Source organism: Prenolepis imparis, unplaced genomic scaffold, assembly GCF_030444845.1.
Source record: "Prenolepis imparis isolate NDT839.2.m4 unplaced genomic scaffold, iyPreImpa1.0 SCAF_3, whole genome shotgun sequence".
Classification (NCBI taxonomy): domain Eukaryota; kingdom Metazoa; phylum Arthropoda; class Insecta; order Hymenoptera; family Formicidae; genus Prenolepis; species Prenolepis imparis.
In genome coordinates, this window is record NW_028141161.1 from 11,715,195 (window position 1) to 11,737,855 (window position 22,661).

Genomic DNA, 22,661 nt, shown 5'->3' on the forward strand with positions numbered 1-22,661 from the left:
GTGATGATGCGACAAAATTAATCATAATTTGTGTAGGATGTATTCGAATTTTCTCATGCAATTTTTCGGTAGTTACTCTGACAAAATTAGAATTGAGTTTTATTTATTAACAAATTGAATATAGTCTTTTAAATAAATTAATTCCTGATAATTGAGTCAACTCTTGTGCAAATTAGATCTCTGTTGGATCTCAATAAAAAATAATTAATTTTTAATTTTGATTAATAAGTTTTTACAAGAGATAGTAACTTATTTTTGTATTATATAATATTAATATAATATTACTTAAGTAAGACAACTTTAATAATAAGAGATAACTTCTTTTTTTCACAGTGGACTTCTATTCCTAATAGTAGCTTCGGAAAGTGCACAAACCGATCCTTCTTTCCATCCTGAAAAGAATGAGACTGAGACTGATGAGGCTTACAGTAATATTACACTCAACTATGACAACCATGAAAGTTTTGAGTCATCCATATTGGATATCAAAACTCAAACTATAATGACGTTCAAGACTAATCAGAATGATCAATATCATCAGGTAAGATAATTACATAATTTAACTCTTCTCGTAAAAAGAAGGAGAATATCAACTTATATTAGACATGTACGATAAATAATATATATTTACCATTGTCATATAATACATAATAATAGTATATATACATGTAAAATTTATTTTATGTATTTTATATTGTATTACAGGAAGAAGCTACTACAGTTTCTGCTAGCGTTAAGAAAATCACCAACGACAATGCACAGATAGGAAAGGATGTGGATATTTTAGCAGAGAGTCTTACGCAGCAGCCTAATCTTTCCCAAGGGTGAGTTTATATATAAATCATTATTCTACTTTATTTTAGTATAAATAATAGTATTTTCAAAAATAGCGCAGATATGTAGCAATATGCACATAAGCTGTAGCAACTGATCAATGTTGTATACAGATATTATTCCTAGATTAAAAATTGCTAGTAACAATAATTAATCTTTTTTTCTATTTTTCTAAAATATTTGTTTAACTGTAGATTTATTATTGTGTATAATATAATGGTTAATATTGCAATATTTCTTTATAATTTTTGAAAATACTAAGATATACTTTTTAAAAGAAACTTCTGCATCATTTTATTTATTATCATAATGATGTGTCGAAAGTATCGAGATTATTTTCTCGATTGCTGATATATATTTACTACGAAAAATTTAAGTCACTTAGGGCGCAATGAAAGTTCAGGGCCGATTAAAAAATACGCATAAGTGCGAAAAAATTGGCATCAAGTCAAACATTTAAATTATGTTTTATATCAAATATATTTACATCATGATATTAAAATATCATTGCAGTTATTTGGAAAGCTTAGCAGTCTTTTGATAAAATTTGTTGATGATAATGTAAATCATGTAACGCAATTCGTTATTGCAATATCTGGCAAGATATGATATAATACGAAGTTTGTTAATAAATGGCAGGCACGTGTAAATAGTTGAATATCTCGACTTGTTGATGTCTTAAGACGATTATAAACGATAGTATACGATGGATATGCGCCAGACTGACGACAAGAATGACGCAAAATGGTAATCATAGATAATCGCGATAGGTTTCTGACCCCTTTTCATTATGTATACACGTCGGTTTCTTATTTGACATTACGATACAATCCATGTCAAGAGAACAATGATAAATATATTCTTGTATAATAATAATAATAATGCAGTAGATGATTATTAATGAAAGTTATTTTTCAAACGAGTTAAAGTCATTTTTAAACTGTATATAATCAGAATTTTATTCTATTTATTTTTATTTAATTTATTTATTCTTTTAATTTCTCTATTTTTTTCTTAAATCCTTCTTACACTCATTTATATATCGATTGTGATATTTCAGAGAAACAAGTGCTTGCAAAATCTTAGGTTGATTTTTAATAAATCTCGCGCGTTATTCCGAATATATAATACTGTTTATATTTGTTTTTATATGATATCACGTGCAAGGAAACTGATTCTATTTCAGCCTACTATAAAATAATTTAATCGATTTTGATATACTTGGAATATATATGTATACATCCATCATGAACTTTGTAGAACATCAAGTGTTGTCAGTATGAAGACATAAAGATGTTATTACTAGCAATATACTTTCCTGAAGTGTTTTATTTATTTTCTCTTATAGAATGACATTTTTTTTTACATATTCTCTAAAACCAGAAGTATAGAATATATATATTTTTTTAACGCGATTTTGTCATTAACGTTCAATATAATAATTATATGAACTTGTTTATTCTAATATTATATTATTATTATTATCTCCAAAAAATATCACAATCGTAATATGTGTGCAAATGTTTCCATTACATATTTATTAACTCTGCTTCGATTATTTTTTACTATGATCTTTTCTTGTCGCATTTTTTTCATTTTTCTGCTGTAATTACAGACAATATTTGACGTCGTTATTATTTTTTTAATTCTTATTATTTTTCTTTTTTCTGTTAATTCTGTTTTTTTTTGTTATTGTGGAGTTTGCTGTATACACACATATACATATATTGTATATGTGTTTTATATATATAAATATATAAAACATGTAAAACAAGATACAAAGCATCGCAACAATGTGACCAAAAAAAATAGTAAAACTGAATACGCATACACATAACAATTTTAATTAAAGAAGAAATATATATAATTGTTGTGTGTACGTATTCAGTTTTATCACTTTTTTTTGGTCACTGTTGCGATGCTTTGTATCTTGTTAAGCATGCTTTTGTTCTAATGAGGCAATACGAATTGCGTTACATCGTAATTTGAGCTCCTAGATGAAGGTTTATGTCTAGATTATTTTCCTGTGCACTGTTTTGCACCTGTGTGTAATTTGCAAGAAGGCTTTTTACGTAAAATTACGCATTAGTTTGCGAAAAGATTTTTTACATAAAGCTTCATATTACAATAAAAATTCATTGCACAGTAGTGAAAAATGTACAAATAAATATAAATTGATATTTTTTTTATATTATTATACGAGAAATGTCATTAAATTTATTTGCATTTTTTAAAGAAAGTATAAAGATAAATACTTTTATCTCATACTTCCTATTTTTACATTTTTATGCATCATAATTTGCTTTAATACATAAATTTCTGTAAAATATATTATCTAATAAAATAAAATAAATAAAATACGTAAAGTAATAAAATATTTTTAGAATTATTTGATTATGTGGGAAGTAAAATGGAACTGTTATGTTAGATATTTTTATTTTAACTGCAGAAAAATTTATTAACAAAAATATACTAAACTTAATAACTCTTTTTTGAATCGCTAATGATTTCTAAAATTACAGTTAGATTTTATAACTTTTATCTATTCGATCAAATAAAAAGGCAAAATTTGCGATCAAAAATTATCTACGTTGAATAGCGAAATAAAACTTAGTTGGTATTTTATTTTCAGAAAAATTGTATTCTAGAAAATTATTTAAAAATAATATTTGCATTTTTATTGTAATATTATATATATATATATATATATAATATTACATTGGCTTTATTATATATATTCGATATATTTGTTCTAATGATGGAACAATATATTTTTCAAAAACATTTTATATTTGTTAGTAGAGAATAATTGCGTGACTATTATTTTATTGTATCATTGTAGGGTTTTTGCGAAATATATTGGTAAAAATAAATTTTTGTTTTGCTTTTTAAATTAATGTCATAATAATATATTGATTAATCTATTTTATTTTTATGGATCAATTAATAGACATTAATACAATTTTGATACTGGTAAACGATTAATACGAATTTACTTTATTATATGATGTCAATTATATATAAAATTTATTTATTATGAAAGTACAATTGGGGGGGGGGGAGGAATCGTACATATTATATTTTATATTTTACAGAAATTTATATTTTTATTTGAGCAAATTATGATCCATGTAATATAAACTGAGAATATGAGACAATATCAATACCAAAAATATTTTCTTCGTGAAAGGAAATAACGCGAATAAAATTATTTGCTTTTAGCATTATTAATTATTTCATTCTACTACGATTGGAATACATATCTTAGGATACTTATTTCGAGCTTTTTACTCGAATATTTATATTTATGATGCTTTTAACTCTTATCAGTGGCGCCTACGATATGAAGGTTTCGTCACGATGACTTGACTCATTGCATTACAATTTGTTTGCTGACAAATTGCTTTGTACCGATTGCGTTACGAGCATTTACATTAAGACGATTCACATCAATTTATCACGACTGTTATTATGCTGTGCATACGCCTATACATTGCAGAAAGCGCGATTTCCTTTTACTCATCATTAATCGCACAGACAACGTCTCATTACCCGTGCATTTGTCGCGCAGATTGCATTTATTTGGGGGGCGATGGCTTTAGCGTTAGTCTTTATATATCTGAAAAAATATATTAGTGATGCTGGTAATATTATAAAGAAAGTAGGTCTAGGAATTATTGTTATCTTGAAGGAAAAATATTACGCGAATATTTTACACATAAAATAAAATTTTTTTTTTCAATTATCTTTTTATTACGAACAATATGGTAATGACTTTTTTTCGCGTACAAATAAGGCTATTTATATAGCATAGTAACATATATAATAATAGCATTATAACAGATATAATAATATTATTTTTGTTATCTTTTGTGTGGTATTCTCAAAGTTAAATAAATTTTATTACGACTTTATTACGAATAATTTGTAGGCTTCTTTGCCTGCAACATAAGGTTTATAATAATAATATATTATTCGGGCAATTATACACTTTGCGAATATAACATATTGCTGAAATGAGAGAGATATGAATGCACTCAATTAAAATACTGCGCGTTGACCAATTTGAATTGAGTTCATTATATTTGCCAAATTTCTATATAATTGAAATTTATTAATTATAATTAATAATATAATAATATTATAAAAATGTTATAAAAGTATAACCTTGCATAAATAATTTTATAAAGAAATTTCCAAAAAAATTTTACATTTTTTTATTATAAAAATACTTGCATCTATTTTTCTCCATATTTATAATAAAACGATATTTCGATAGATAATATTTATCAGTTTATGCAGTTTATACACAATTTGTGAATTGATAAATTTTTTAACTTATTATATAATTAACACATTGGATAGTTATCATATTAGATAAATATGTGGGATATATATACATATATATAGCAGAAATATTAGATTATAGTCGGAATTTTTTTGTATATAAATGTCGTCATTCTCTTTATTTGATTAATTAATCAGATATTTATTGTATTTCAATTATAGAGAACTAAAATCTATCTTAACGCAGCGAGCGATAAAAATATACTTATATATAATATATATTCTATATCCTATATATTCTATATATCTATCTTTTATATTTTTATAAATATAAAGTGTAAGATATATGTAGAATATATATAGGATATAGAATATATATTATATATAAGTATTTTTTGTCGCTCGCTGCGTTAAGATAGATTTCAGTTCTCTATAAAATTGAAATAAAATCAATATCTGATTAATTAATGTAATAAAGAGAATGACGGCGACATTTTTGTACAAAAAAATCCGACTATAATCTAATATTTCTGCTTGTTAAGTTTAAATGCAAAGTGCTTTAAAAAAACTGCTTTAATGTACGGAAGGTTAACAAACGTCGCGATTTCATTCATTTAATGTGTTTTTACAGTCATGCTCATTCGGTTTTGATTTACAATTGTCAATTGTTTCTTCTGTACATAAAAATTGCGTTGTCACATCCGTTATTTCGTACGTTCACTTTTACAAGTTGAGAATTTAAAAATCTTGCAGTGGTGCAGGAATTTCTTCAGGGAATTCTCCTAAACACCTCTAATCAACTTACACTCTTAATTGAGCACCTATGGTATCCGTTTTGAACTAACATTTTTACATTTTGCTTTTTATTCAATGCTTGCGATCGCTATTATCTAACTGATATGAATGTGATTAATGTGAGTAAGGGTACTCCTTACAAGTCACACCTACACTGAGAGAATTTTCTCTTAGAATTTACCCTGAAAATCATGGTAATCGTGGGACAATATGGTATGGAAAGAATTTTAATTTTATGAGAATTTCGAATTTTTCTGATTAATATTTATTACAATAAAAATAATATCTATCACAATAAAATATAAAACATATTTGATTAATTTTACTAAACTGCATAGTAAAATTAATCAAATATATTTTATATTTTATTGTAATAGATATTATTTTTATTGTGATAATTATTAATCGGAGAAATTCTCATAAAATTCTTTCCATACCATATTGTCCCACGATTACCATGATTTTCAGGGTAAATTCTAAGAGAAAATTCTCTCTGTATATACATTGTATTAAAATGCGTGTATGTTTATTTAAATAAAATACGTATATATATATATACATACGTATATATATATATATATATACACACACATATATATGTGTATGTGTGTATGTATATATGTATATATGCATATACAAACGATAGGGCTTCGTTCTCAGTCTAGACGTCAAAATCTACATATACAACTTTTCGCTTAATCATCGCCAAAGGGCTTCCCAACGGTATTTTCATATGTATAACAACATTTCAACGAAACGTGAGGCGTCCACGCATGCACGTGCTATATAAGTGATTTAAGCTTTTAAGTACTATAACGAACTCGATGGCTCGTACATATTAGAAGTATATCGATTTTAGAAATATCGGGGCGAAAAATGCGCAGCCGTAAAACACTTAATTCGTTTTTTTTTTATTGAGAAAATCCATTGCGCGATAGCACACGAGGGATGATGTTGCACGGGGGATACTTTTGGCAAACATCCAACTCGGCCATGTAACCGATCCCGATCGGGTGGAGTTTCATGCAAATATTCTTGCCATCGGGTTGCTTCCTTGCCCACGTTTGAGAAAAGCCCGTGCATTCATTACTTGCATGTCACTGGAGCTACGAAAATGTCTTTTGTCGGAAGCAACCTGCACGGGATTAGAATTCGTTCTATGTGTGCACTTAGCATCCTGCAATTGCAGCTGCACCATGTCCTTTTCCTCAATGATCGTATTTGCGTATCTCTCCTCTGTGTATTGTCTTATCGCTAAAAATATAGAAATTTTGCTATGAAATATTTAATGCCTGTCAATGTATTATGAGAAAGATGCTGATGCTATAATTGAACAACTGTCGAATTTTGTAACAAAAGCCTCAGCTTTTATGAAATTTAAATTATGTGTGTTCTTTTTTCATTTTATTTATGCTTTTATCTTTTGAACCACAAATGAGAAAAGTTTTCTGTTTTATACGAAAAAACTAAATAAAGTGTGTTTTATAAACATCGTGACTGCACGTACTATAGTTGCAGTTATTGCAACATATTATATATGTTTAGTATTTTTTTTCTTCCATGAGTTGCATTATCTGCATGCGTACAAAAGAAATAAATACACATGTTTTATTATTCCGAACACATATAAAACATGTCAACAAAAGATATCCCAATTTTATTTTACGATGCACTTGAATATACATTGATGGTTATCATTAGTTTATGATCATATTTCAATGTTTTTCAAAGCTAGCCTTTATTTTTACAAGAATTATGCTAATTTATTGCTAAATATGAAATTTTATATTCTATTTTGTATATCTTTTCTGTATTTGATATACTTGGATTTTTTTATCTACGTTTTCGAGTTTTGTCTGGTTAAACGTTAATTATATCGCAAATTTTATTTCGTAGAAACTTATTATTTTCTAAAAAAATTTTATAATTGTAATATGCCTTAAATTTTGCAGTGTATATTGATCGTAGGAATTTTTTTTCGCGGTACACCGTTGCCTATTTTTAACACGAAGAGATTCGAAAAAATATTTTGCATAAAAGAGACTAATTGTAAGTAAGATCGATAATTCAGTACAATTTTAGTTTTAGCGCTTCTAATTTTAAAGATAATCGTTAGAACTCTTGGGGAAAGCTATTCAGAACTCTCAATAAAATGTTGAATTTAGAAAGAAAATTTTTCGATCCATGAGACTTGATGAGAAATTTGACTGAGAACTCTAATAATTTTAAAGAAAGTGAGTATAAGCTTTTCAGAGATTAGCCAATATTATAGTCATGCGTTTTTTTTTATTATTATCGCGTGTATATCAGTAAAACGTAACATTTCCATTCCGGTATAGACAAATACTTTCGCGACGAGAGAGACATGATAAACTTTAAAAATTATTATTGAAAGTATGTGAGAAGAGAGCTTTTCCGTCTTCGTTTGATCTCCGTTTAAGTTTCAAGATACACAGATCGATAAATCACTGCGCTTTCTAGTTTCAACGACTGGCGAACGTGTTCTTTAATTTTATGTATGGAACATTAAAATTTATCTTCGATCACCTTGTGTGTGCAATTTTTTAAAATCTAGATCAATTTGACATCTCGAGCATGCATCTTTTTAAAGTTACCTACTAGGAGTTTAAATAATATAAACACATAAAAATGCATAGATTATTTTGCTATAGAATTTTTAATCTATGAATAATTTAGATACAGATAATATAAAAACTAAGATATTATATTATAAATTACATTTGAAACTGCAGTGCACAATAAAAAAAATTAAATAAAGTGTTATAAAAATGTACCAGTGAATAACTCATACTTTGAATATTTAAATAAATTTTTATTTTGTTATTTCAATTACATATTTAATGTCATATTTAATGTCACACTTATTGTTACATTTTTTTATATTGTTTCGGTATATACTAGAATAGCTATACACACAGACTTTGTATTAGTTGACAAAACTTTGGGATTATTTTTTTTGTACACGAATAGCGTGGAAATTTAATGTAAATCATTTTTCTTCATGGCTTTTTAATTTTTTATACATTGAATATCTTTACAACTAAGCTGTAAAATAAAAAAAAATTATCAGAAAGATATCCTGATTGATAAGTATTTCGAAAAGAAATTACTTATCATAGGAATTCTCTTACTCTTGGATCACGATCCGGAAAATGCAAAAACGTTAAGAAATTTACGAATACCTTTTATTCGAAGCGCACGAGAGAGAGCCACTCTTACTCGTCTCACTTTTACACGTGAATACTTTATAGGGGATAAAAAGTACCGCAGCGCAGTTGGTTGCAAATCGTTGAGATCGTATGAGGGTCCCCTTCCAGGCGAGTGAGCCAAGAGGGGATTCCTGGAGAAAAAGGGCGGATTAGAAAGGATGCTAAGGAAAGTCACGGTTCTCGGGCGACGTGACACGAGAGGGAACACGAAAGAAAGGAAGGGTGCTGGGGGAAGGAAGTGGGCGATGGTGCGGTCGGGGTGGTGGCGCGGAAGGGTCGTGCCGCGACGTCGCACGAGGGCGGACTATCAGTCCGCGTTCGAGCGGCCGCTGATATGGGTGTATGGACGGATGATCGGTCGATCGGACCGCATTTTCTCATTATTCTCCGTAATTCCGCGGTCTCGGCCATAGAAACCGTGTTAAAAAGACGAGATGATCGAAAGGAAGGAAGTGCGTGCGTGTGCGTGAGTGCGTGAAATGATGCGCCAAGTTGCCGGTCGACTAACAGGATGGTCTCTGGTGCAATAGATGTGGCGGAATGTGGCTAAGGACTTAAATGCATCGATAAATATTTATTGTCATTTCAGAAGTAATGTCGATATTTTTCCTTACTTTCGTGTTATACATATTACATTGACAGATCGACCGTGTAAAACTAATTTTATATGAACCTCCTATCGTAATTTCGAGTGTGAAAGAAGATTGATTAGTTAACAGAGTCTTCATACATAAATACAGTGGCTAGATCTGCCATCATATTATTAATTTTTATCAGCAAAAGTACAAGTATGACAAGTAATAAGTATCTTTCAAATATTCAATAATATTTTTTACGTTTCGAATTCTTCGGTACTTATTATTAACTCTTCATTAATATTGTCAGTATCGGAGTATGGTTAATAAATAGTGATCATTTGAGAGTTTCTTAAAAGGTGAGTTTGTATAACTAAATTGTTAGTGTGTATATTTATTTAACGTTAGATACGATTGAGATATTTTGATTAAAAAGTCTTTAGAAACGTACATAATTCACTAATGAATATCACGATTAATTCTTACTGTGAAAGAAGTATTTCGCAAATTTTTCCAATTTAATATGGCCTGTATATAATGTTTAGAATGATTTCATGTATTTAAAATTGTCCTTGTTAAACTTGCGCATTGATATATGACATGTTCTCGCGTGATCGTGGTTTCTTTGCAATGATTTAACCTTGGCTGTTTAAATATAGTCATACTTTGATAATATGTACATTTATATATATAATATCTGATTGTATTGTGGAAAGCTGCAATCGTTATTTCTTTCTCTTTTCTTACATTTTATTTATAATTTATAATTCAAATAATGATTTTCTGCTAATTTTTTCGTACGAAGAGAACAATTCCAAATTTAAGGAATTTATTGTGAAATTAAGCGATAGTAACGAATTATTTGATTTAAGATAGTAACGATAGTGAATTATTTGATTTAAAGTTGCTGAAATTATTATGCTGCAATATGAACGAAATTATGCTACTGATTAAAACTAATTGCAAATAATTTAAATTATAAACGTTTTAGATTAATTGAATTATTTAGTAATTATCTCTCTCTTTCTCTTTTTTAACATTGGTAGAGACAGAAAATTGAAATGAGCAAGATCAACCATAAATTACATTAATGCTATTAAACATAGCATCCATAGAAGTAACTATAACATTGCGATATTTACATTATTTTCTATAATATTTATAAAAATTTATGCGCACAATGTTTACGTACGTGCCAAGTATTCCTTCATTTCTAGATAATTATTTCGAAATCAATCGGACAATTACTTTGATCTTTCATGCAATTTAAGATTCTCCCCAGTTCAATTCACGGGATATTGAACTATCGTCGGTCTGTATATTCTATTGGAAGTTAAAGACAAGATTGAAATATATACAAATGTATATATTTATGTAGGAGCAAACCATTTAAATCTAAAAATTATATTTTAGATTTAATTATATTTTAGATTTAATGCATTGCAGTTTATAAACAATGATTTCATCAAATTCTATCCTAGTCTCATGTCATGCATAAAATATTACTTACACCTGACAAAAAAGTTTGCAATATCATGCTATTTAAGTTTAAAACCTTCTTTATAATTCATTCAAAGCCATTCAATGAACTTTTATTTGTTATGATTTATTACATATATTATAATTTATATACGAATAACGAGGAATTAAAAAATTCAATAATTTACGAATAATTGCCATGGAAGTCGAGTAAACAACAGCAATCAAGCAATAACTAATAAAAATTATCTGAATATCTAGACGATATTATATTCATGAAACTCTTCCGAAATTATATTATTAATTAGCTTCCGGCTAATTTTAATCGGACGTTAATTGCCGCTATTTCGGCCTAGGCAAAGTTAAGTCTCGGTCTTTTCTGCTCTGATCGTTGTTTTTGCAAACAGCTATTCGTTCTCCTTGACAACCCGACACGCTCGTCCCGATATAAAATACTTGTCGTCGGTCGTTGAAAGCGTCACCGTGTACCATTTTAATTGCATTTTAATCTGCGCTGCCCGCCGTGTTGGTACTTAGTATCCCGTGCTTTTCGCGCTTAATTACCAGTGCGAGCATAACAGTGCATGAGTGCATCTAAGGCGCTCATCTAATTACAACGGTCGGTCATATGTACACATATATGTATACATGACACAGTACAGTTTTATAAAAAAAAATAGATTCAAAAAATTTTTTTGTTTGCAAAACAGATTATTTAAAATTATTTACTGTGTAGAGTTATTATACATTAAGTTTACATTTGTATTAAGTTTATTATCGATATAGGAAGTTAAAATGCAAGAGATCAAAAAAAGCGATTATTACCGGATACTCTTTATTTAAAATTAAGTTAAGCAGATTTTCTGTCTCTAAACTTTATTGTTGATGTCAAAATGCTCTATTAAAACGCGAAGAGATTTCTACAAAAATAAAGATTCAGATGAAAGAAAACTCGTTTAATTTTTAAAGTATTTGAATTTAATGAACATTGAAAAAATTCACACATTGTGCTTTTAAATAATAGTACACTTACCAGTTAAGAAATTTGCGGATCACTGGTTTAGACGAGATAATAAACGAAATGATTGGTGCATGTGTATTTAAAAATTTTTTCCTTCACTTTATATTATGGAGCGGAATTTCTTTTATCGAACTTTTCTTTGTAGAATAGTCGGCGAATGAACTCTCGCATTTTTCTCGCACTTTTGAGAGTACCGAATGGTATTTGTCGAATTTGTTATATACTTTTGTACGCGGAGGAAATACGAGAAAGCCACGATGCTCGGAAGAAACTGCATTCTTCCTGGAATCGTTTTTTGGATTTCGACAAATAGACAGGAACCGTCAAATGGTGACTTTCTTGTGAAAATAAGGCAGACAGAAATTTTTTACTGCGACTTACTGCCAAATGTAAAAAGCGTGACTATGTAGATTTTTCTTGAAGATTTAGTTTTATGGAGCTCAGAAAGCGGTTTCATCTCCGGAAAAAGCTCTTTCGACGAAAAACTTCGTCGATTTGTGATCTCGTTCCCCTTGTTTTAAGATATTTATAGAAAAAGGAAAATTTCTCCTATCTCTTTACAAGGATTAAAATTTTAAGCGTGTATACGATTGATATCTAAATAAATAAGAATAGTCGGTTACTTTGATATCTCGCCAGAATTTTTACATGTGTGATTTTCGCTTCGCACATATAAGATTAATAATTAAAATAACAGATATAGATTTTAACAAGGAAATAATCTTATATGTGATATATAAAATTGAATCCTTCAATTATAGATCTTATTCTGTAAAGCTACATTTTTACAGAACTTGTAAAGAAAAATTATTTAAATTTAAAATTTATTCTTTTTTCTTATATATATTAATTCGCACATTAAATACTATCTTATCTTACTATAAAGTTCCGATAAAAAACAGCAATAATCTAATGTGCAATCTGCTATTGTGTGTAGACTTTTTCGCGATCTCTGTATGATATGGAACAATCTTCGCGAAGAATAACGCATTAACGTTATTTCGCTTATCAACCATAGCTTGAATTCACGACACGAATAATTTTATGGCACGTGGCTAGAGAAATTTTTTAAGATACACACACATATATACACACACACGCTATTTAAAATTTTTCTATTCGAAATTGTATTAGAAATTTATATAAATTTCAATGTCGTAAACTGAACATATACAAGAATCACAACTGGTGTAGCGTTGTTTATTGTAAGCATTGTGTTTCATATAAAATAATATATATATATACAATATATAATTATAAATAATACACTTGATAATATATAAAGAGCAATTACAAACATTGCTTGATTGGAGTGGAATAGGAATGGATTTTATTCTAAAACAATAGCATCTCCATCTGAATATTTATGCTTGTCGACATTATGTTCGGTATTTATTTCAATTTGTTATTATATTCACGATATGATATATCAGTAGAGACACGCAAGAAGCTAAGAATATTTTTTCGCAAAAGTTGATGTAAAACATCTAGGAACGGTTAATGAAGTAATATTTTTGTGAAAATGGAATAGAGGAAACGCGCGAAATGATTGACTCTCGCTTTTGTAATACTCGTGATTAATTATCTGGATGATTAATCGTATTTGTTAGTGAAGTACGTATCTACAGCGAATACCACTGCAGCTATGATCGCGAAAGAACCGGCCGCAACCATTTGATCGCTGTACTCCTCCAGATACGCGTGAATTAAATTAGCCGAGAAATTGTCCCAGTCGCGAATCAGAATGAGGCCGGCAGTGCAACATAGAATCGCCCCCATCGTCGTAAAAATAAGAGCCTGAAAAATAAAAGAATAGTATATATGGCTTGTCGAAACGAAGAAATATATCCTTGTTACAATTCGGTGTGCATTGTTACCAGTTATTCGCGCACATAGAAATTTATCAGATCAGATGAGAGTACAATGAAACTAGTGGGAAGATAAGAAGTTAGATTTTCAGAATAGAATTATTTCTTTCAAGAGATATGCGAGAGAGAATATAGTGAAATATAAATCTCATATCTCTTCGTGTTTCATTTTTCCACTGCATCTGAAGTTTGAAACAATGGAATTTTTAGACGGCATGATCGAGTCTTTAGACTCGATCGACTTTAAATAATTCGAACATATAGAAAGCAGACGATTTCAGAAATTAAAGCAGCGACGACAAAATTTTGTGTGATGCATTTTAATATTCTGCTAAATTAAAGAGCAATTCAATTCTTTGATATACATATATTCTCGGTATAAAATTTATAATTTTTGTCACAGAACACGATTTATATCGCAAAGAATATCATTTCTTCTCAATTGTCTTCTTTTCTGAACAAAAATATTTATTTTTATTATAACAATTGTCTATGTTATAAATTGCATTTATCGTCATATGAATTTTTTTCACTTATGAATGATATTATAATAGCAATATATTTCGTATTTTAACTTACCGTCTTTTTCGGCACTTTTTCGCCTAATAAATGGCTCGTGATAAGAATCGCGTTTATAAGAATATAACCGCACACTGCCACATGAAATATCGCTATATGGTGTATATCAGTCGGCCGTATTTGATTCTCTTGAAATGGTCCTACCGCTAATCCCGTTGCAATGACGCAGAAAATCTATAACATTCAATATGTATGATTGTTATTAAAAAGTATATTCTCGTTATAAATTATTTTCTAGAACAACTTGCAATTAAATTTTTTAAAATATTTATTAAATAATTTAATTTAATTTTTAGTTTTCGATACTAATGCTATAATTGATTTCTTAGTAAAGATAAAAATAATATATTATTAACAATAGTTATTGATTTGGTATACATAAAATAAATGCAATAGTGAAATAATTATAGAATTTATGGTTACTTTTGCGGAATTTTGAAGTTTATGTTATTGCTAAAATATGAAGAAAGATATTTAAATATAAAAAAATATTTTTTTAAAATTCTTTTTCTACCAAAAGATCAAAATAACATTTTCATCGCGTATATATTATTAATTAGACATCGTTATTTAAGAGATCGCAATATAGCATTCTCACCACTTCGATAATTTTACAAAAGAATGGCGCTTCTTTAAGATGTCCCTTCAATCTCGTAAAGAGGGTGGATGCGGTGGTCTCCTCAGCCATTTTTGAATCACTTTTTGTGTTATGTTGTATTCAATTTAGTATAGACGTACACTTTATAATCACTGTAAAGAAATATTTGTCGACATATATTCGAAGTGCGATGATGACTGTATTTCCAACTACGCTGAGAAACGCTCCACCCAACTATTGACCTGTCAGTAGTCAGTAGTCACACTGGCTAACATTAAATCGACTAAGTCCCCACTTCCTCGCTACTTAAATGCATTTAATGCGTCATTGTAACAGTTCTTGGTACTCAACTTTGGCGGAGGGTCTGAGATGATCTGTGCTCCACATCTCTCTCTTTCTCTCTTTTTTCTCTCTCTCTGAAGATGAACTTTATCGTTGCAAATACGAATCTCGTGTATGTATATATAGATGTATCGCGAAAAGAAAGATGATTTCTTAATATCATGTTGATTACATTTAATAATGTGATTTTAAATAATATTAAGTGTGTGCAATAAATACACGAATAACTTATTAATTTAATAAAAACTTTTGCTGTTCAGTTTTTTATAGCAATTATTTGCATTAATAAAATGTTATTTGACATTATTAAAATGAATTCCGGAATTTGGAACAAAAATATGCATGTTTAATGAAATTTTATTGTGATTTGGCAATAACAGTGTAAAAGAGAGCGAAATTTGGAGATAGGTTTAATCCGGTTCAATCCGACTGAGAATTACAGTGAAAATTTATATTTTTTGCTGAAAATTCGCGACAATCTACTGAATTTTATAGCGAGATGCAAGAAACAAAGATAACAATTGTCTAAAGCTAAAGTGACTAATCGAGAAATGCAATGAGTAAAATTTTGCATCTCATTGCTTCGTGTTGGATCATTGCACACGATTCCTTGTTGAGGTTGAGTTTTCTACTATTGAATTGTCCTTTAGATTATACTTTAATTAAGATACTTTAATTTGACAAAATTCTGGAAAGAAAAAGAAACGCATTCCATTCCCAAATGGGAACCAGGCACAAAAATACACGCCCGGTATATACTTACACTATCCACCTACGTTCATCTGATTACCACGTTCAATTACTCGCTTAATTTATCATAGCTTCTTCCGACTTCTTTTCTATCTCATTCTCTTGCTCTAGCCACTTTTTTCTCTAACGAATTCCTTACTTGCTTCCACTCATCGAGTTATGTGACATACTAAAATGAGTGGCCTTCAAATAGTGGGGATGATAGGAGGGATTGCTATACAGCTAGAAAACTATACTGATTGCGATATTTCTGATTGTGTGCTTAACAATGATTCTCTATAATAAATTCGCTAAATGAGAAGGTTTGTTACATAGAATAAATTTTTGTGAAATTGCAATTGTGTAATTTCAAAAATATTGCGTAATCGCAAAATTTCAGTAATAAAATTATTAAATATTTTCTTTCTTCACAAAATTATTTAATTACATTTTTGTAAATGTTATAAGCTTTTATTCTAGATATCTTGAGAATTCATTTAATGCTATAATCTTTTGCACTGTAGTTTTATTTTACCTCTTTTTTGTCGTTTGCTTTTATCAATTTCTGCTAAATTTAATCCTATTCGCAAATCACAAGATTAATGCATGCATTCCACAAGATTAAATGTGGAAGATATGCTGTTAAAAGAAGTTCAGTAACTGTTGTATATTTAAAAAAATGTTTAAATGTATGCAGTAGAGCATTAGAGTAAATAAAATACATGTCACGATAAAATGTTTACGATTTTCGATTGATAAAAATATAAATTAAAAAAAAATTTAATAAACAAAGAAAAGTTAATATTACCTGATTATAGGTTTAAAAATGGAAATAATCTGTCAAAGCACATTATTTTTGGTCGAATATTATATATTATATATCCGTAGATACAATAATTAACTAAATCGAAAAGTTTTTAATAACTAAATTTATATTTTCGTAGAATTGAGATAAGAAATTGAAAAAATATCTTTTCTATAAGAGACTCGATATATAGAACATATTTTGATTGTATATTACTCTATATCTTTACTGTACATATAAGCAACTTTCAGGAAGATGCTTTAATGCTACTACACGCTAATAAAAATCGATTTTGTCGTCGTAATGCGTCATATTCTTTCATAAATGCGTCATCTTCTTTTATAAACTTTAATTAAATACCGGTTATTGTATTCGGGGAGAAATATAATCGCGTAATTTCCGTGTTTATAGTTTAATAACGTCAGAATAGCGTCAGCGATTTTTGACACCACTCAATCGTTTAACATTCGTTAAACGAGCGAAATATATTGTCAGGTGATTACACGGTAAAACCGATTTCTGAAAAGCAGGCGGGTGAAAGCTCTCTCCGCCCGCTAATTAGAGCTTTCACTCCGTTTACGGTCGGCCAACCTATATATTTCCGCGACACAAAATCAATGATCGCAATTTTCTCCGTCAAATATCGTTCTTGTCGGCAAGTCACATATGTTAATGCGAAATTTTACAAGCTTTTTACGAACGACTTTAAATACAAGAGATAAGAATCGCCGACTTATCGTGACAGTCGGTGAAAATTCTCGCAATGCGGGACCGCATTGCATCCACAATACGCTATTGCTTGCATATATTTACCTGCGAGAAAGCATAGGATCTCCTTTGCAGCACATTTCAAAGAGATTCTGCACTGCCGAGCATCTCAAGATGCCAGTTTCACCCATATGAAAAGCACTTATTCTAAAAAAGTTTAAGCGCGTTTTATTATGCATTTTCAATAGCAAAAGGGAGAAACATAGATATGTACTTGTTTTTATCTTAATTTGTATACGGGAGAAAGAATAATCTTTTTTAAAATAAAAAACGTGGCATAATTTTACACATTGAAAACAGAACTAAAGCGACTCTTTCACACGAATGAAATTTATTATCATATTAATAAACAAAATTATAATGCAGTAAACATTTATATTTTTTGTGTTTATATAATGGAACTGATTACATTGCTTCAACATAGTTTACACTGATTATCACGCGAGCAAAAATAAAGAAAGTATAAAGAAATTATAGAAACATAAAGAGAGAGAAAAAAAATCAAGTAATTAAGTTATTCAATATTTTAAAGATATAGAAGAATATTATTTCTGTCATTTGGTTTGTTATTCATATTGGCTTTGATTTCTAGAAAGAGCCGGTTTTACTTAATGACGTCCACTTTGCTCATCTTGTTTTGTACATACAGATGGCCAATGTTAATCAGATTCATAGACACATGTGACACTTTATCCGTGTGATCTTCGCTTTCATCTGATTGAGCGTATCCTATTTGAATGACAACCTAGATTCTGTTACACATGTTAATACAATGTATTATTATGTATCGCAGAGTGTGTTTCTCTCAAATAATGAGACTGGCAATTAATAATCCGGAATATTTATTTTTGTCCACACGTTAATCTTATTTCACATCAATAATGCAACTAACACTTTCACGTTACAAGTATTATTCTTAATCTCTAATAGAATAATCAGCGTTCACTTTTACTCTCTTACATGCTTCTCTATTTCGATAAAAGAAGCGAGCACGATATAATATCTATATTTTGGGGTCAGAGATTATTGTCACAATATATAATTTTCTTTAGAGAAAAGCGCTAATATTTTAAACATTTTATATTCATCATTTTGCACAGTAGTTTAAAATTTATTAATCTGACATTTGAAGTAGCCAAATGATCGAGAAATAATTCTAAAAGTTATATAAAATATAATTATTATATTGGATGATTGCAAAAGTTCGTGCCCGATTTGCATAGATGGTGGTAATAACTTCAAATCGGGCACGAACTTTTGCAATCATCCAATATAACCAATATAAAATAATCAAAATATAATGATAATATTATAGATAATTGAATAGAAAACGTCTGTGTGTTATAATTTCTGCATTCGCTCCACGTAGGAAAGTTTATATTCTCATATCCTTCTCCATCTCTCGCGCTACCTCTCATCCTACTAGATATCGGTTATCGATCGATCAGTGAACTGCAGATGTAGCGTGCGTGGTGGATGCAGGTGTAGCCGCAAATCCCTTCTCGACAAAGCAGTGACTTAAGTCTTAATCGTGCATTTCCCCCTTTTTGTAAAGCGCTTTTGAGCACGTTTATACGATGTCCATGTAAACCTTGCTACTTATTTTACTCGTTCTAATTTAATGAAGAGAGTTCATGGTTCCTTGATTTTATTATTCAATATTGACACAAGTTTTCACTCTATCGCTGACCATGCTGATCCTGTCAATTATTAAGAGAATGCAATGTACCGTCATCTTAAATCACGATGTATAAAGTGGGTAATAAAATAACGTTTAATAAAATGACGATATGAGACGTGAAGATTATCGAAAATTGGAATAAACAAATATATATATACGATATAAAGATATAATAAATGCAATAAACTCGAATATAACAAATATTCAACTAAATTCCTCCTCTCTTCTTTTCTCATCGAAAAGCTGTGTTATTTTGTGCAGAGCAAATTAACGTAGTAATTATATTTAAATTTAATGCAATTAAAATATCCGCATTCTCGGCATTGCAATGTTGAAACATATTTTCGCGTTGATTTTTATATTACCTTTCGTAATCTCTTCCCATTTGATTTATTATTGCGTACAAATTTCTGTTATTTGGGCAATAGTTATTACATTAAATGATATGGCTTGTTCGAATGATACTGAAATTGTTTATATAATATGTGCAACATTTTCTCGGCAACATCATTGCGAGTCCCCGTTTCGCTATACGCGGCGAATTCTGGTTGCATGTACCTTTGGCGTCGGGAATGACCCACGTCGAAACCGCATCTAACAATGCGAAGCACATCCAATTTCTATACGTAGACGAGAAGTTATACCGCACCGAAACTTTCGACGACGACAGGGAAGTTCCGACTTAGTAAATGCGCGTATACGTTTATCCGTCGTGTTGTAATCAAAGAAGCAAATCGTGAAACCAATGTAAATTTGGCATTTTATTTTTAACAAGTTTTTAATATAAAAACTGATAATATGTCCTTCTAGTTGTAATAATAATAATTTCGTTCCAAGTAATAAAAAATACATTTTGAAAAAAATAATTGTCATTCGATTTTAAGATAAAAGAAAATCGCTGATATATGATTCAGAATCGTTTGTTTCCAGTGATTTTCCTTTTATTTGTAGTTTGACTGTTTAAATATAGTATATTTGCAATTGACGAAAAATGCAATTTTGCCAATTTTAAAGATATCTCAAATCTACTCACATTATATATTTTTCAAAATATATTCAAATTAATTGTTTGTAGTTATTTGCAGTAATTTTCTTTTTATTTGTACTTGCGCTGTTTAAAAGTTATGATATATTTGATATATGATATATTAATTATTGAAAAATGGTGCACAACACATACACAACTAAAAACGAAAAAAATTATCACTATAAACGACTATAAACGACTTTGAAAAATATTTAAAAATTCGGGTAGATTTCGGGGATACGCACATATTAGATATTTCTATTACTATATAGATATTTATAGGCATTTGTAGTAATATCGTATCATATTATTATTATTATTATTTGTAGTAATATCTTATTACTTGAACTTATATTTTAGTAAAAAGAAAAAGTTTAGGAAAGGAGATTTTTTTGTGTATTTAAAGAAATGTAAAGTTTTTTTAAAATTATCTGTCATGAGGGAGAAAAGAGTACGCAGTTATATGCTTTTTTATTTTGCGATTACAAGTTATCAAAATTATACGTAATCGAATAAGTCTCGGTTAATTAACTAAACCTATACTCTGCAAACGCACATATGTATTCTTTTCTGTAGTGACCATGACGCGATCGGTCATGTTTGCACCCAACTGCAATCATTGCAGTTAGCGTCCTTCCACTCAGAATTCCGATTCAAGTGGATCATCGAGCAAACGAGAATAGTTTGCATAATAATAGAGATGATTATTCTGATAACGGACGTTAAGATTTCATTGTCACGAGTATCATTTGTCCGATATGAATTAATCATTAACATTGAAGTTTATAGTGCAAATTGACTAAATTTTGTTAAACTCTTGGTTAAATAATTTAAATATTAGACAGAAATATAATTAAAACAGTTAAGAATTATAAGTAAAATTTAATGTATCACAATTTTCATTGCTATAATTGTTTAAATTGGTCAATTCCTAGCACTGACTATTCAACATGTAGTTATGACATGAAGATGCACGCAAAATGTACCGGAGGTATTCAATAAATTTTATTTGCTCTAAATATTATTTTTAAATCGCAGAAGTGTAGTGAAAAAAAATATTTTTGATCCAGTATAAATAATGTATAATATATTAGTTAAATATTTGATAAATGAATTTTGATAAATATACATAAATGATCTGATTTTCTATAAGTGATATTAGAAAATCATGATTTACTTTATTTTTATAGAAATGTATTGTGACACATATTGTTACAACAATCTTCCCAAAATTTGTAATTTGTTGGATCTTTTTTTTTGTATAATGCCGAATTTTTCATTAGATTGGCCGTCAGTTCTAATATCATATACGCCCGATGCCGTGTCGTGAACATATATTGTGGTATTATTTAGCACATGGTCGGGAATAACGATCCACGGAATGTGCAATAATAATGCCACCGGGATTGATAATATCTCGCGATATGTCGTGGCCTAATTTCACTCTAAGGTCAAACGAGAAAGAATTTTCTGCAATCGTTTGAAGCACGTAGACAGTTGATTAACATCGCGCGACAAAAATAGCATGTTAATGATTATAATTATAAATAATTTTATTTTTTTCGCAGATTATTTCTAAAATAGTAAAATTTTAATGACGAATGATAAACCAGCAAATGATAAACCATAAACAAAACAATCGAGAGGACATTCTAAAATAAATAATAGAAAAATTATTCTGTTGAAAAAAATGACAAGATCTATATAATTATAATGTATCCTACACTGAGAGCATTTTCTCTTAGAATTTATCCTGAAAATCATGATAATCGTGGGACAATATGGTATGGAAAGAATTTTATGAGAATTTGTCTGATTAATATTTATCACAATAAAATTAATAATATTTATTACAATAAAATATAAAATATGTTTGATTAATTTTACTAAACTGCATAGTAAAATTAATCAAACATATTTTATATTTTTCACAATAATAATATTTATCACAATAAAATATGTTTGATTAATTATACTATGCAGTTTAGTAAAATTAATCAAACATATTTTATATTTTATTGTGATAAATATTATTAATTTTAT

The 22,661-nt window shown here is 28.9% G+C and overlaps 2 protein-coding genes across 4 annotated transcripts in view; one reads left to right on the top strand and one right to left on the bottom strand.

Moving 5' to 3' along the window:
• Positions 1-22,661, top strand: part of LOC145934396 (SUN domain-containing ossification factor) — a 39,839-nt gene that overhangs the window by 757 nt on the left and 16,421 nt on the right. Inside the window, exons 2-3 of one of the 3 annotated variants that reach the window (XM_083034775.1) lie at positions 334-541; positions 706-824. In XM_083034775.1, coding sequence (XP_082890901.1) covers positions 334-541; positions 706-824 — 327 coding nt within the window. Of the gene's footprint in view, positions 1-333; positions 542-705; positions 825-9,060; positions 10,081-22,661 lie in introns of those variants that run through there. The other 2 variants (XM_083034776.1, XM_083034777.1) reach the window with 2 other exon arrangements.
• LOC145933989 (uncharacterized) lies at positions 13,399-15,543 on the bottom strand. Its single transcript, XM_083034100.1, has 3 exons — positions 15,267-15,543; positions 14,669-14,842; positions 13,399-14,018 (listed from the first exon to the last, which is right to left on the bottom strand). The coding sequence occupies exons 1-3, from the start codon at positions 15,354-15,356 to the stop codon at positions 13,815-13,817; spliced, it is 468 nt and encodes a 155-aa protein (XP_082890226.1). The 5' UTR covers positions 15,357-15,543; the 3' UTR covers positions 13,399-13,814.

Bases quoted from the DNA above. Each gene is read 5' to 3' on its own strand.
- LOC145933989 (XM_083034100.1), bottom strand. From the start codon at position 15,356: ATGGCTGAGGAGACCACCGCATCCACCCTCTTTACGAGATTGAAGGGA. The intron at 14,843-15,266 runs GTGAGAATGCTA...TGAATGTTATAG, and splicing joins TTTGTAAAATTATCGAAGTG to ATTTTCTGCGTCATTGCAAC. The intron at 14,019-14,668 runs GTAAGTTAAAAT...TTTATTTTTCAG, and splicing joins AAAAAGTGCCGAAAAAGACG to GCTCTTATTTTTACGACGAT.